Below are 14,706 nucleotides of genomic sequence, written 5' to 3'. Positions count from 1 at the left end.
TGTAAGTGTCAATTTCAATCCCATTTGGGCAAATATTAGAAGTTTGGTGCACAATAAAAGGTAAATCGGACGAAGTTTTATATGGGAGCTATATCCAAATCTTATCCCATCCCGATGAAATTTAACAAAGGTATTTCTGAGCAGTATTTGATATATTTCTATCAAATTTGGCATACTTATTTTCAGGCCTTGGTTGTATGTATAAAATTCCATACTATTCGGACTAATATTACACGTTTGGTGCACAATTGAAGGCAAACCGGACGAAGATATATATGGGAGCTATATCTAATTTTTAATGGTTCTTATTAAAATCATATCCCAATCTGATCCGATTTAAATATAATTTAAAAAAAATACTTTTACACCAAATTCCGCCACACCTTCCATATTTCATTGAAATTGGTGCGTCAAATATGTGAAATCGGCCGATAATATATATATGGGAGCTATATCCAAATCTTAACTAATTTCCAATTAATTTGTCGCATTTATTTTTTTTTATTTATTGTAACCAAATTCCGCCACACAATCTGAATTTCATTGGTATCGGTCATATATATCACGTTTGGGGCATAACATGTATGAAATCGGCCGAAATATGTATGTTAGCTATACCCAAACCTCAACTGATTTCAATATAATTTGGCAATTTTTTCTGATGCCAGATTTCGTCTCTCTCGCTTTGGGTGCATCAAATATGTGAAATCGGTCGAGAATATATATGGCAGCTATAATCAAATCTGAGTGTATTTGAATATAATTTGTCAAATTTATTGCCGAATTTCATTGGAGTCGGAAATACGTATCGTGTTTTGTGCATCAAATATGTGAAATCGGTGGAAAATATATATGGGAGCTATATCCAAATCTGAACCGATTTTAATATAATTTGACTAATTTATTTTCTAATCAAAATCCCGTTACATATTCCATATTTCTTTGGAATCGAACATACATATCGTGTATGGTGCTTAAAATACATTAAATCGGTCAAAAATATATATAAGAGCTATATCCAAATCTGAACCGATTTTAATATAATTTGACAAATGTATATTTGTTTTAATTTCCGCTACACATTCCAAATTTCATTTAAATTAGAGATACATAGCGTGTTTGGTGCATCAAATACATGAAATCGGTCGAAAATATATATGGGAGCTATATCCAAATCTGAACCGATTTCAATTTAATTTGACAAATTCATTTTGGCTCCCAATTCCGTTACTTATTTTAAATTTCATTATAATTGGAAATACATATCGTGTTTGGTCCACCAAATACATGAAATCGGCCGAAAATGTATATGGGAGCTATATCCAAATCTGAACCGATTTCAATATAATTTGACAAATTTATTTTTGGATTAAATCCCGTCACACATTCCAAATTTTATTGGAATCGAACATTCATATTGCGTTTGAGGCATCAAATGAACAAAATCGGTCGAAAATATGTATGGGAGCTATATCCAAATCTGAACCGATTACAATATAATTTTGCAAACTTATTTTTGTTCCAAATTCCGTTACGTATTCCAAATTTGGAGACCGTATCTTCAACCAATCAATAGATATGTGCATATAACATCTAAATTTTTGGGAGGTACCTCCGATATATTTGTTTCGGAAGACAGATCTGCTGTCAACAAAAAGCTGGATGCTTATTTCGCTTTCTTTGAGCGTTTTGATTTTTAAGAATCGTGAGCCTTATGTGGGCGAGGTACCAAATGAAATGGTCCGATCTCTACCAACTTTACAACAGATCTTGTGTTGATGGAAATATTCAGATGTACCAAGTGGAAATGAAATCAGATGTTAATTTCGTGTTTTATCTCCAGTTCCAAGTGGAAATTCAAAAATGTATATAGCCTATGTTACTTTCAGGCGATGTTGCAGTATATATGGAAATTTTCAGGAAAATCTATTCAGCGGTTTTCGAGTCCATAAATTACAAACAAACAAACATACAAACATTTTCCTCTTTTATAGATATAGATACTTTGTTTACAAAAAAACGTACACAGACGGACGGACATGCATAAATCGACTCATATCATCAAAAGGAACTATGGGTCTATCTCGTTTTCTTTTGCCTGTTACAAACAAATGCACAAATGACCACCTTGTGGTGTAGGGTATAACAAGTAAAATAGTATCAGTTGGTTTTTCCGACAGATATACCCTCAGCCTTAAGTTATGATACTTGGTACTTGATGGAACGAACCGATATTGTCCATTTTCGCACATGACCTAGCACTGATGCAAATTTTAGGATTTGCAAAGTTGGAGCAAAATCGGATTATTCCTTCTCTTTTTGTGAGGTAAATTTTTTTTTTTTTTTTGAAAATTTCGAACTTTTTGTGGGGGAGGTACCAGAAGGAGTTGACCGATATTGTCCATCTCCGAACTTGATCCAAGTTTGGCCGTAACAACTGATTTACAGGGTAGAAAAAAACATCAACAAAGTCATATGCCATAATCTTTACATTTTTTTTTAATTTTATTAAGTGAAAACAAAAAATGTCGGAAATAGCATCAAATTTTAGAATAAGTTTAGATTTGTTCCAATTGGTCACCTTTGGCACGAATTATGGCCTTCAAACTCTGCCCGAATGTTGCTCTGCGGTATTTTGGCCCATTCCCGGCGAAGCGCTTGCTTGAGGTGGTCGACACTTTGGTATTTTTTAGTGGCAACCTTGCATTCCAAAATACTCCAGACGGATTGGTATCCGGAGATTTTGGTGGCCATTGTGCGCTGGAAATAAAGCGAGGAACCTCATATAGTAACCATTCTCGGGTGGCACGTACTGAGTCCTATTGGAATGTCCAAGGTTTTCATCTCACCCTGTATATACCCTCTGTAGCCATATGGCTGAGGGTATAATGACGCAGTAACAAACAAATGTGGACAACTACAAGATTAACTTCAAACACACTTATTTAGTTAATAGTATTTAGTTATTTTTAAGAATGTAACCCATAATTTCATGGATGAATTGCAGTTTATAAAAGAATAGGAAGTACCATTTAGAAGAATTTTCATATAAATAACCGAAAAAAACTTCAAGTAGATATCAGTTGAATTTAATAAATTGAAATATTCATTCATTTAATTTCTAGTAGCGCAAAACCATACCACAATGGCAAAATTCTGGATGACCCTCGCTGTTATGTGTGCTATTGGAGCTGTTGTGGTTCAAGGAGAGTTCGACAAAAAGGAAGCTATTGCCAAGTTCATGACTAAAGCTAGTGATTGTAAAACGAATGTTGGTGCGGCAGATGGTAAGAGATCGTTTTAGAAAAAAATTAAAAACAATTCAATTTGATAAAATGTATTTGAAAAAATCTTACAGTCGATATGGAAGAACTGATTGAACGAAAACCAGCCTCAACTATGGAGGGAAAGTGTTTACGAGCATGTCTGATGAAAAAGTTCGAAGTGGTAAGCTGTTTATTAAATAGAATTAAAAATATGTATTCAAATATCGCATTTTACGTTCTTCTTTCAGATGAATGACTCAGGCAAATTTGTGGCTGATGTTGCCCTGAAACATGCCGAAAAAGTAACCGACGGTGCTGTTGATAAAATGCAAGTTGCTTCGGAAATTATCAACGCTTGCGCCGACATTGAAGTGTCATCGGATCATTGTCAAGCTGCTGAAGATTATGGCAAGTGCTTCAAACAGCAAGCCAATGCTCATGGAATCAATGAAAATTATCAGTTTTAATTTTTTAATAAAAGTCGGCAAAATTATCCTTAAAAAACCTAGACGGATCTGCACGTTTTTGTCTTGATTGTAAGAAATAATTGAAATACAAAATAAGAAACACCCATTATACAAAATTGCAACAAAGTCAAACGCCAAATATTTTACATTTTTTTTTTAAATTTTATTGAATGAAAGCAAAAAATGTCGGAAATAGCATCAAATTTTAGAATAAATTTAGATTTGTTCGAATTGGTCACCTTTGGCACGAAGTATGGCCTTCAAACGGCCAATGAAACCGTCACAAGGTGAAGTGCTTGATTCAGGTGATCAACACTTTGCTATTTGTTAGTTCCAACGTTGCTTTCCAAAATACTCCAGACGCAATAGTCCAAAGGCAATGAAGCGAGGAACTTCATTTTGTAACTATTCTTGGGTGGCGCGAGCTGAGTGCGATGGGACTGTGTCCTATTGGAATGTCCAAAATGTTTGCGTGCCCAAGGCATTAATTCCAGAATATGTATTCTGATGCCACGGTCGATTAATACGATCCGAGAGCGACCATCAGCTTTTATGGCGGCCCACGCCATCACCATGGCCGGCGCTTGAGTTCTGGTGGCCAAGCGAAGGTGCACATTTTCAGCTGACCTCTTTGGCAAGTAAACACGATCATTTTGTTTGTTTACCAACTACTGGACAACAAATGTTTTCTCATCGGAGAAAACCAAATTCGTCAGCTCACCACTTTCGGCCAAACGAAGCAACTCTTTAGCTTTATTGAGTCTATTTTCTTTCTGTTTCTGATGTAAGTTCTTGCACTTTTTGGAATTTCAATGGCTTTACCCCACGCTCATTTTTCAATATTTGCCGAATGGAATATTGCGATAAGTTCAGCTCACGAGCCATTTTGGCCACTGCGACCTGGTTTCGATACCGTCGCTTCTTTACTTTTCGAATCATTTCTGCTGATGATGTTGTTTTCTTCCGTCCACTTCCTTGACGTCCACTTCCTTCACATTTAAATGCTGGAGTGCTCTAACGATAGCCACTTGTGGTTTACCAGCCAAACATAAAGAAATCACACTATCACGCTTGAATTCCATCACGAATAACTTTTTTTCTGGAAAATTCTCACCAGAATGCTATTGTACGCTTGTAAACAATATAATGAGCTGTCCCTGGAATAATTTTAACAGCTGTCGGACGAGTGGCTTAGAAATGACCGCAGTCTGGAGTTGGGTGCAGTTTTTTCATCTCACCCTGTATTTTGGGCAACTAGAGACTAGACATTTGATCTTCTCACACTCTTTCCATAGTCTATTAAAAAGAATTGGTTTTATTTCCAATCTACAACAAATCAAATTTCTCCTAAATTATTTTCGGTCAAATTCGCAAATTAGATCATTTTTTTGGAATCATAATTACACGTATTATTTCATTAATTTGTACCCTAATGGAAACTTCTGTGATTATTCCAAACAAAGGTTTTTTTGTTGCATTATGGGGAAATAATATATTTTAATTGGTTCTAATTGGATATGTTTTTGTTTGATTGTTGGAGAGCGTATCTGAACCGTAAAATTAAACAAATGATGTTAGTGAAGAGTTGATTAACCAGTATTAAGCAAAACGCTTTGTTTATCGTTTTTTAGCTACGACTGATCGTTGTTATGTCCATGCGGAATTTGATCGACATTAACCTGTCGAAGTAAAAAGATTGAAATATTTGCAAAGACATTTCTACAAAAGGATGTTTGTTTATACAAACATACACAACCGAATAAGAAGTAAACAAGTTAAAAAGTATCTGTTGGTTTTGCCGACAGATGTTGACTTGCGTTATGATTATTCAAGCTTATCACCCTTTATGGGAGAGGATCCGAAAGGGTGGCCAATACCGTCCATTTCGTATTTGCCCTTAGTTTCATATATATATTGCAAGTTGTGCAAAATTATCGTTAGAGCACTCCAGCATTTAAATGTAAATAAATCTTTTGTGTCTCGTACCATCGCTCGCAACCGTGATACTGGTAGCGTAGCCCTACGTCAAGAAAGTCGACGGAAGAAAACAGCAACATCAGCAGAAATGTTTCGAAAATAAAGAAGCGACTTGATCGAAGCCCGCGTCACAGTGGCCGAAAAATGGCATATCGCAATATTTCATTCGCAAATATTGAAAAATGAGCTCGGGGAAAAGCCATTGCCCAAAGAGGGCAAGAACTTACACCGCAACATAAAAGAAATAGACTCAAAAGGGCTAAAGAGTTGTTTCGCTTGGCCGAAAGTGGTGAACTGCCGAATTTGGTTTTCTCCGATGAGAAAACATTCTTTGTCCAGCAGTTTGTAACCAAACGAAATGATCGTGTTTATTTGCAAAAAGAGGTCAGCCGAAAATGTGCACCTTCGGTTGGCCACCAGAACTCAAGCGCCGGCCATGATGATGGTTCGTATTAATCGTCCGTGGCATCAGAATAAATGCCGAATATTATAGCGAAAAAACTCTGGAGGGTGTATTAAAGCCTTGGGCACGCAAACATTTTGGCCGCAGACCTTGGACATTCCAACAGGACTCAGCACCTTTGCACTCAGCACGCGCCACCCAAGAATAGTTACAAAATGAGGTTTCTCGCTTCATTTCCAGCGCACCATGGCCACCAGAATCTCCGGATACCAATTTGTTGGGCTATTGTGTCTGGAGTATTTTGGAAAGCAAGGTTTTGCACTAAAAAATATCAAAGTGTCTATCACCTCAAGCAAGCGCTTCGCCGGCAATGGGCCAAAATACCGCAGAGCAACTTTCGGGCAGCGTGTGACGCTTTCACTGGTCGTTTGAAGGCCATAATTCGTGCAAAAGGTGACCAATTCGAACAAATCTAAACTTATTCTAAAATTTGATGCTATTTCCGACATTGTTTTGGTTTCATTCAATAAAATTTAGAAAAACAAGTAAAAAAGCTGTAAGTTCGGCCGGGTCGAACTTTGAATACCCTCCACCATTTGGTACAAATTTGGCAATTTTCAGAAAAATAAAATCCGTTAAAATTCTGTTAAAGTCGTAAAAATACCGAATGTAGCGGTATATTAGGGTCTATACGACGACGTCGACCTGCATAGGAAACTTTTGTCACAAGCTATTGCAATATTCAATAGCGAAACTTGAAAAAAATCTGTTTATAATGCAGCTAAAATCATTAAAATACCGAATATAGGGAGAAACCATGGGGGTTATAAAACGTGGACCTGCGCAGACAATTTTCTAGCATAGGCTGTAGTATCCATTACGAACTTCAAATACAAAATGTGAAATAATTCCGGTAAATAATGTCGCTAAAATCATCAAAATACCGAATATCGGGAGGTACCGTTATATGGGGCTATACCAAAACATGGCCCATTTTCAATACCAAAAGTCCTGCAGACATAGTATACACTTAAGTAAAATTTTATCAATCTACTTCAATTCGTTCGGAAGCTAGAGTGATTTCCACAGAAAGACAAACGGACGGGCACCGCTAAATCGACATAGAATTTTATGCTGATCAAGAATATAGGGTATAAAAAAAAGATGGCTACAATTATAAAAATAGAGGCTATAGAAAAACGTATTAATATATAGAAATTGTTCTATATAAACCGATAGACATTGGAAAATAGGGCTATAATCGTCAAAATACCGAATATTGGGAAATACCTTTATGTAGAGGACCATAGGAAAGTGTGGACCTATGTGGACAATGTTCTGCCTCAGGAGGTAGAACCCATTACAAACTCCAAATACCGTTTTCCTTTAGAAAATATGGATAAAATCGTCAAAATATCGAATATCGGGAGGTACCTGTATATGGAGGCTATAGGAAAACGTGGATCCATATAGACAATATTGTGCCATATGAGGTAGAACCCATTACAAACGCCAAATACCGAATGAAAAAATTCAAGTTTGTAAAAATTGTTGAAAAATGCATATAATTACAAACTCCGATTGATGTCGTATAAGAAACCCTATAAAATACTACTTATTTTTGGAAAAAAAAAACGTTATAAAAAATTTGGCATATCAATGTTCCCAAGCGTTGAAGCATCTACCTGTATCCTTCTACCATGCTCAATTGGAAACCATGTCGTTCATCTACATACTTAAGGTGGAAATACATTAACCGCTTATCTGGAATAAACAAAGGATCCTAGAGCTAAATCGAAATAAGTCAACCTAAAACTCCTTTGTTCATATATGACGAAGCCAGCCGATGACTTAAGCCAGCCAAATATGCGCTTTATGTATTTCCACTCTTACTGTCCAGCTGGAATTTTTTCTGCTAGTTGAGAAAATCGTTAGTTATAACTGCCTTATTCTACAACTAACTACAAAATGGTTGAAGAATAATGCATTTATGTACTAACTTCTTATAAACTAACTATTATTTGGTTGTAAAATCATCTAGAAATCAACCAATTTGTACGAAAAAAAATAAAAAACAAAGATGACTGGTTATATCAAACAACTTTGCAATAATTCGCATAATACATTTCTAAAAATACTTCGATATAAATGCAACAAAACAATAATACAAGCTAGTGCTGCTAGCCTCAATACATACAGTACATATGGTTAAAAAAAAAACAGTACAGACAGGGCATCTGTAAATAGCACTCCTCCTTCAAATAGAAAAAATGACTATCAAAAAAAAATAAATAAATAAATAAAATAAATAAATAAATAAAATAAATAAATGAAAAATTTTGTTGTTGCAAAACGGTCAGGCTTTATCCCTCTATTGTTGTTTTTATAAAAATAACGTTTGTTTATTAGTGGAGAACGATGGTAATGTTTACCTAGGTATTTCCTGCCTTACCCCCTGGTAAACATTACCATCGTTCTCCACTAATAAACAAACGTTGTTTTTATAAAAACAACAATAAAGGTATCCCGAACAAACAAGCCAACACTGTTCTAAATAAAAAAATTTTGAACTTTTAAACATATTTTATAACTGACTTAAAATCGGTTTAAAAGTAACTAATTTATATTTAGTTTAAAAGTAATGCAGGAATGGACGATTGTCCACTGCCTATCTTATCCCCATGTTAAAATAGTTAGTTAATCAAAAAATAACTAGTTGTGGTTTTTTTATACCCTCCACCATAGTATGGAGGGTATATTAAGTTTGTTATTCCGTTTGTAACACCTCGAAATATACATTTTAGACCTCACAAGTATATATACTCTTGATCAGCATAAAATTCTTTGTCGTTTTATCGATGTCCGTCCGTCTGTCCATCTGTGGAAATCACTCTAGCTTCCGAACAAAATGAAGTAGGTTGATAAAATTATTATGTCTGCAGGACTTTTGGTATTGAAAATGGGCCATGTAGGTCCACGTCTTCGTATAGCCCCCATATAACGGTACCTCCCGATATTCGGTATTTTGATGATTTTAGCTAATTTATTCACCGGAATTGTTTCAAATTTGGTATTTGAAGTTCGTAATGGATACTACAGCCTATGACAGAAAATTGTCTGTGCAGGTTCACGTCTTCGTATAGCCCCCATATAACGGTACCCCCCGATATTCGGTATTTTGATGATTATAGCGACATTTTTTACCGGAACTATTTCAAATTTGATATTTGAATTTCATAATGAATACTACAGCCTATGACAGAAAATTGTCTGTGCAGGTCCGTTATTCGGTATTTTGATGATTTTAACGACATTATTTACCGGAATTATTTCAAATTTCGTATTTGGAATTCGTAATGGATACTACAGCCTATGACAGACAATTGTTTGTGCAGAACCACTTTTTATAACCTCCATGGTACCTCCCTATATTCGATATTTTGATGATTTAAGCTACATTATAAACAGATTTTATTTCAAGTTTCGCATTTGAATATTGTAATAGCTTGTGACAAAAGTTGCCTATGCAGGTCCACGTCGTCGTACAGACCCTAATATACGGCTACTTCCGGTATTTTTAAAATTTTACCAGAATTGTTGACGGATTTTTTTTTTGAAAATTGTTAAATTTGTACCAAATGGTGGAGGGTATTCAAAGTTCGGTCCAGTCGAACTTACAGCTTGTTTTAGTTGTTTTAAACTAATTTTAAGTTAGTTTTAAACCAATTTATTTCCCCGCAGGGTGCCCTATCTTATCGGTTGCCTCCTTCTAAAAAAACAAAGGAGTTTTAGGTTGACTTAGTTCACTTTAAGTCCATAACTCATACTTGTTAGCCCTACGCTCCTTTGTTCTTTTACGAAGAAGCCAGCCGATAACTTAAGGCAGTCAAAAAAGCCTTTTATGTATTCTCAATTTAATGCTGCTTTGTCTTTAACGAAGAAGCCAATCGATAACTTAAGCCAAAAAAACCTTCTATGTATTTGCACTTTGGGATTTCTTTGCGATTTAAGTTTTACTCTAATCACTATTTTATGCAAATATACCATGTACATATTTTTGAGTCAAACAGGAATTCCCACTTTGCAGTAATTAAACTTTCAATACCGTCAACTGTGAAAATAATCAGGCAGATAAGTAAATTAAATCAATAACAAGCCGTCATGCCATCACCAAAGCTGCTATGTTTGTTCATAATTTGAACAAATTATGACATAATTTCACAGATGAACAACTAACAATTACAGCTCCCCAAAAACTATTCATATAAATAGAACAACTAAACTGGAGTATAGTCATCATTTATCACCAACCCTGTATTCACGACCATCTCTCTTCACATCATTACACCTCGAGTTTTTAACCTCGCTCGAAACAAAAAAAAAATGGCAAAATATTTATTGGCATTGTCAGTTCTGTGCATTTTTGGAATTGCTGCATCCTTGGAGAAACAAGAGACGGAGGATGATTTAATGTCTAAAATGGAAACGTGCAAAACTGAAGCTGGAGCAACAGATGGTAATTATGTTCAATTTTTTAATTCATTATTACCTTTTTTAAATAGTAAATTACAACGATTCGTATGTTTGCCGTCCTCTCTGTCATGAGTTTTATTCCGATTAATGTTAACTATCGAAAACATATGTTGTATTTATTGTGATTGATCAAATGACACCAGTGACCGCACCGAAAACGTTGCATATAACCGTGCTTTAATCAAATTATAATTATTACAAAATAATTCCTTTGACAACATTTCATTGTCAAAATGGGTAATCATTACAAAGACATAGAAGTATAATGATGGGACAAGACAGAGTCAAGATGTGGCAACCCTGTGAAAATACCTCTGTTGTTATGATATCGTAACAACATAGTTAGCAATGTTAAGCGATTTAACCCGCTTAGGCAATATGCAATTAATTGGGAAAGTCTATGGAATAGAATTTGGAAACCAAATTTTTGGAGTTTTCAAAGTTTTGTTTGTCATTTTTTTCTATAAATGTGTTTTTTTATATTAACATGGTCCTGTCTTGAGCTGTTATCTAGACAGTATAGACACAAACCATTTGCTCAGAATGCATTTTGTCCAGTCTTTACCATTTTAGGTCTTTGATCATTAATACATCCTATATACACAAATCAGAGATGGGTACTAACTTTCTATGCAGTAAAATATGACAAGGTAAATTACAGAAAAATTCAGAGCTGGATATCGTTATTTAAAATGAGACTACCTGGAAATAATTGTAGCACACTGTAACTAAATATGCAGGGTGAGATAAAAACAAGTTAAAAAGCAGTAAGTTCGGTCGGTCCGAACTTTTAATACCCTCCACCATTTGCAACGAATTTGGAAATGTTTAAAAAATAAAATCCTTAAAAAATTCTGTTAAAATTTTAAAAATACCGAATATAGCCATTATATTGGGGTCTAAACGATGTGGACATACATAGGCATTGTTTGTCATAAGCCATTACCATAATCAAATTCGAAACTTGAAATAAACGGTGAAAAATGTAGCTAAAATCATCAAAATATCGTATATAGGAAGGTACCGTTATATCGGAGCTGTGCGAAGACCTGGACCAGCATAGACAATATTCTGTCATAGGCTGTAGCATACATTTCGAACTTCAAATACGACATCTCAAACAATTTCGGTGGGTATTGTACCTAAACTCGTCAAAATACCGAATATAGGGAGGTACTGGTATATGGGCCTATACGAAGACCTGGACCCGCACAGACAATTTTCTGTCACAGACTGTAGTTCACATAACGAACTTCAAATACCAATTTTGAAACAATTCCGGTGAATAATGTCGCTAAAATCATCAAAATACCGAATATCGGAAGGTACCGTTATGTGGGGGCTATACGAAGACATGGACTTGCACAGACAATTCTCTATCTTAGACTGTAGTATTCATTACGAATTTCAAATGCCAATTTTGAAACAATTCCGGTGAATAATGTCGCTAAAATCATCATAATACCGAATATAGGGAGGTACCGTTATATGAGAGCTATACGAAGACGTGGACCTGCACAGACAATTTTCTGTCTTAGGGTGTAGTATCCATTTGGAACTTCAAATACCAAATTTGAAACAATTCCGGTGAATAATGCCGCTAAAATCATCCGAATATAAGGAGGTACCGTTATATGGGGGCTGTATGAAAACGTGGACCTACATGGCCCATTTACGAACTTAACCTGACTACTGGAAAAATAAACATGTGTGCAAAATGTTAGCCATCTATCTCAATTCATTCGAAAGATAGCGTGATTACAACAGACAGACAGACGGACATCGCTAAATCGACTTAGAATTTTACGCTGATCAAGAATATATATACTTTGTTGGGTCTGATATGAGTATTTCAAGGAGTTACAAACGGAATGACAAAGTTAATATACCCTCCATAGTATGGTGGAGGGTATAAAAATTGCAACAAAGTCAAACGCCATGTCGGAAATAGCATCAAATTTTAGAAAAAGTTGAGCGGACAACGACCATCGGCTTTTATGGCGGCCCACACCATCACCATGGCCGGAGCTTGAGTTCTGGTGGCCAACCGAAGCTGCACATTTTCAGCTGACCTCTTTGGCAAGTAAACACGATCATTTTGTTTGTTTACAAACTTCTGGACAACGAATGTTTTCTCATCGGAGAAAACCAAATTCGGCAGTTCACCACTTTCGGCCAAGCGAAGTAACTCTTTAGCTCTTTTGAATCTATTTTCTTTCTGTTGCGGTGTAAGTTCTTGCACTTTTTGAAATTTCAATAGCTTTACCCCGAGCCCATTTTTCAATATTTGCCGAATGGAATATTGCGATATTTTCAGCTCATGGGCCATTTTTCGGCCACTGCAACGCGGGTTTTGATCAAGTCGCTTCTTTTCTTTTCGAACCATTTCTGCTGATGTTGCTATTTTCTTCCGTCCACTTCTTTGACGTCTGCCTAACACGTAACGAGCGATGGTATGAGACACAATAGATTTATTCACATTCAAATGCGGAAGTGCTCTAACGATAGACACTTGTGGTTTTCCAGCCAAATATAAAGAAATCACACTATCACGCTTGAATTCCATCACGAATAATTTTTTTTCTGGAAAATTCTCACCAAAATGCTTTTGTAGGCTTGTAAACCATATAATGAGCTGTCACTGGAATAATTTTAACAGCTGTCGGACGAGTGGCGGCCTGAATTTGGTTGCAATTTTTTCATCTCACCCTGTACAGCCCAGAAATACCTCTGTCAAGTTTTATCAAGATCGGTTGGGCTTTGAGTAAAAAAAGAAAAAAATACAGAACTAGCAGATACTTGTAATCTTTAATGTAGAACTTGATCATTCATTTTTGTTTTTCCAACTTTCTTTGTGAATTTCCTCGAAAGAAAATACACACACAAAATTCATTTTTCTCAAACTTTCAGCTGATCTCAAAGCAATTGTGGCACAAAATTCTTCATCAACAGCTGAAGGGAAATGTTTGCGCTCTTGCCTTATGAAAAAATACGAAATGGTAAGATTTCTATTAAAATAAAAATAATATGAAATCACTGAAACCTCACATAATTTGTCATCCAACAGATGACTGTCAATGGCACATTCGTCCCTGACATTGCCCTTAAATACGCTGAAAGATACGCTGATGGCGATGCCGAAAAACTAAAGAAAGCCAAAGAAATCGTAAAATCCTGCGCTCGGATTAAAGTATCGCCTGATCATTGCCAAGCTGCTGAACAATACAGCAAATGCTTAATAAAAAAGGCTGCGGATCGTGGGCTAACGCAATTCAAATTGTAATTGAACATGGATCTAATGATGAAAGACTCGAATACATTTCCCAGAAATAACTGAATTTTTAGAATATTGATAATTTTTAGAGAAATTTTCTGCAAAGCTCATATTTATATCGCTCTTTATTTTTAATGTCAATGTTAAATATGGCACAGTGGGTAGTATAATTTTAAAAGAACTCGGAAACCTGCAATTCTGCACATAGTCTTATTGTATCAAATAGATTTTTTAAAAACGCAACAATTAGTATTCTTTATTTTAAATTTTTTTCACAAAATTTTTATATTAAAGAACAATCACAAAACATGAATAGAATATTAAGCTTAAAACAATTACAATTACTGAACCAGTAAGGAAAAGTCAAAAGTCTGGCGGGGTCGACTATATGATACCCTACACCACTATGCATATTTATTAGAGCTCCCGTCAAAAAAAGAGAATTTATTTGAAGTAGATCATACCACCAATCAACATTTGGCTTTATGGGAGGCACTTCCAATTCTGAATCTATTTTCACTTAATTTGGAGACATTTTAATCTTGTATACGAAATAAAATTGCTATAGAGTGCATGAGAAGCATTATATTAAAAAACCAGTAAAGAAAGTCTTAAAGTCGGGCGGAGCCGACTTTATGATACCCTACACCACATTGCTAATTTAGTAGAGCTGCGCATAACAATTAAAAGTCTTTATGGGAGAATTCAATCATACACGCTATGATTATAATTATAATTTAAAGTTCAAAGGACTAAATATGCCGAAGCATTTGTATCTTTTAAATT

General features: G+C 35.3%; 2 protein-coding genes across 2 annotated transcripts; both read left to right on the top strand.

Moving 5' to 3' along the window:
• Positions 1-3,097: 3,097 nt before the first annotated feature.
• LOC131804681 (general odorant-binding protein 28a-like) lies at positions 3,098-3,769 on the top strand. Its single transcript, XM_059127738.1, has 3 exons — positions 3,098-3,287; positions 3,359-3,447; positions 3,515-3,769. The coding sequence occupies exons 1-3, from the start codon at positions 3,146-3,148 to the stop codon at positions 3,731-3,733; spliced, it is 450 nt and encodes a 149-aa protein (XP_058983721.1). The 5' UTR covers positions 3,098-3,145; the 3' UTR covers positions 3,734-3,769.
• Positions 3,770-10,384: 6,615 nt separating this feature from the next.
• Positions 10,385-13,965, top strand: LOC131804688 (general odorant-binding protein 28a-like). Its single transcript, XM_059127745.1, has 3 exons — positions 10,385-10,629; positions 13,557-13,645; positions 13,714-13,965. The coding sequence occupies exons 1-3, from the start codon at positions 10,497-10,499 to the stop codon at positions 13,927-13,929; spliced, it is 438 nt and encodes a 145-aa protein (XP_058983728.1). The 5' UTR covers positions 10,385-10,496; the 3' UTR covers positions 13,930-13,965.
• Positions 13,966-14,706: the final 741 nt, after the last annotated feature.

Source organism: Musca domestica, unplaced genomic scaffold (genome assembly GCF_030504385.1).
Source record: "Musca domestica strain aabys unplaced genomic scaffold, Musca_domestica.polishedcontigs.V.1.1 47, whole genome shotgun sequence".
Classification (NCBI taxonomy): domain Eukaryota; kingdom Metazoa; phylum Arthropoda; class Insecta; order Diptera; family Muscidae; genus Musca; species Musca domestica.
Note: the sequence above shows the minus strand (reverse complement) of the source record. Positions and strands in the feature narration are given on the sequence as shown.

What these genes read in the sequence shown, in the direction of transcription:
- LOC131804688 (XM_059127745.1), top strand. Translation starts at nt 10,497, where the DNA reads ATGGCAAAATATTTATTGGCATTGTCAGTTCTGTGCATTTTTGGAATT. An exon ending in TGAAGCTGGAGCAACAGATG is followed by an intron (nt 10,630 to 13,556) that starts GTAATTATGTTC and finishes TCAAACTTTCAG; the next exon opens with CTGATCTCAAAGCAATTGTG. An exon ending in TTATGAAAAAATACGAAATG is followed by an intron (nt 13,646 to 13,713) that starts GTAAGATTTCTA and finishes GTCATCCAACAG; the next exon opens with ATGACTGTCAATGGCACATT.
- LOC131804681 (XM_059127738.1), top strand. Translation starts at nt 3,146, where the DNA reads ATGGCAAAATTCTGGATGACCCTCGCTGTTATGTGTGCTATTGGAGCT. An exon ending in GAATGTTGGTGCGGCAGATG is followed by an intron (nt 3,288 to 3,358) that starts GTAAGAGATCGT and finishes AAAATCTTACAG; the next exon opens with TCGATATGGAAGAACTGATT. An exon ending in TGATGAAAAAGTTCGAAGTG is followed by an intron (nt 3,448 to 3,514) that starts GTAAGCTGTTTA and finishes TTCTTCTTTCAG; the next exon opens with ATGAATGACTCAGGCAAATT.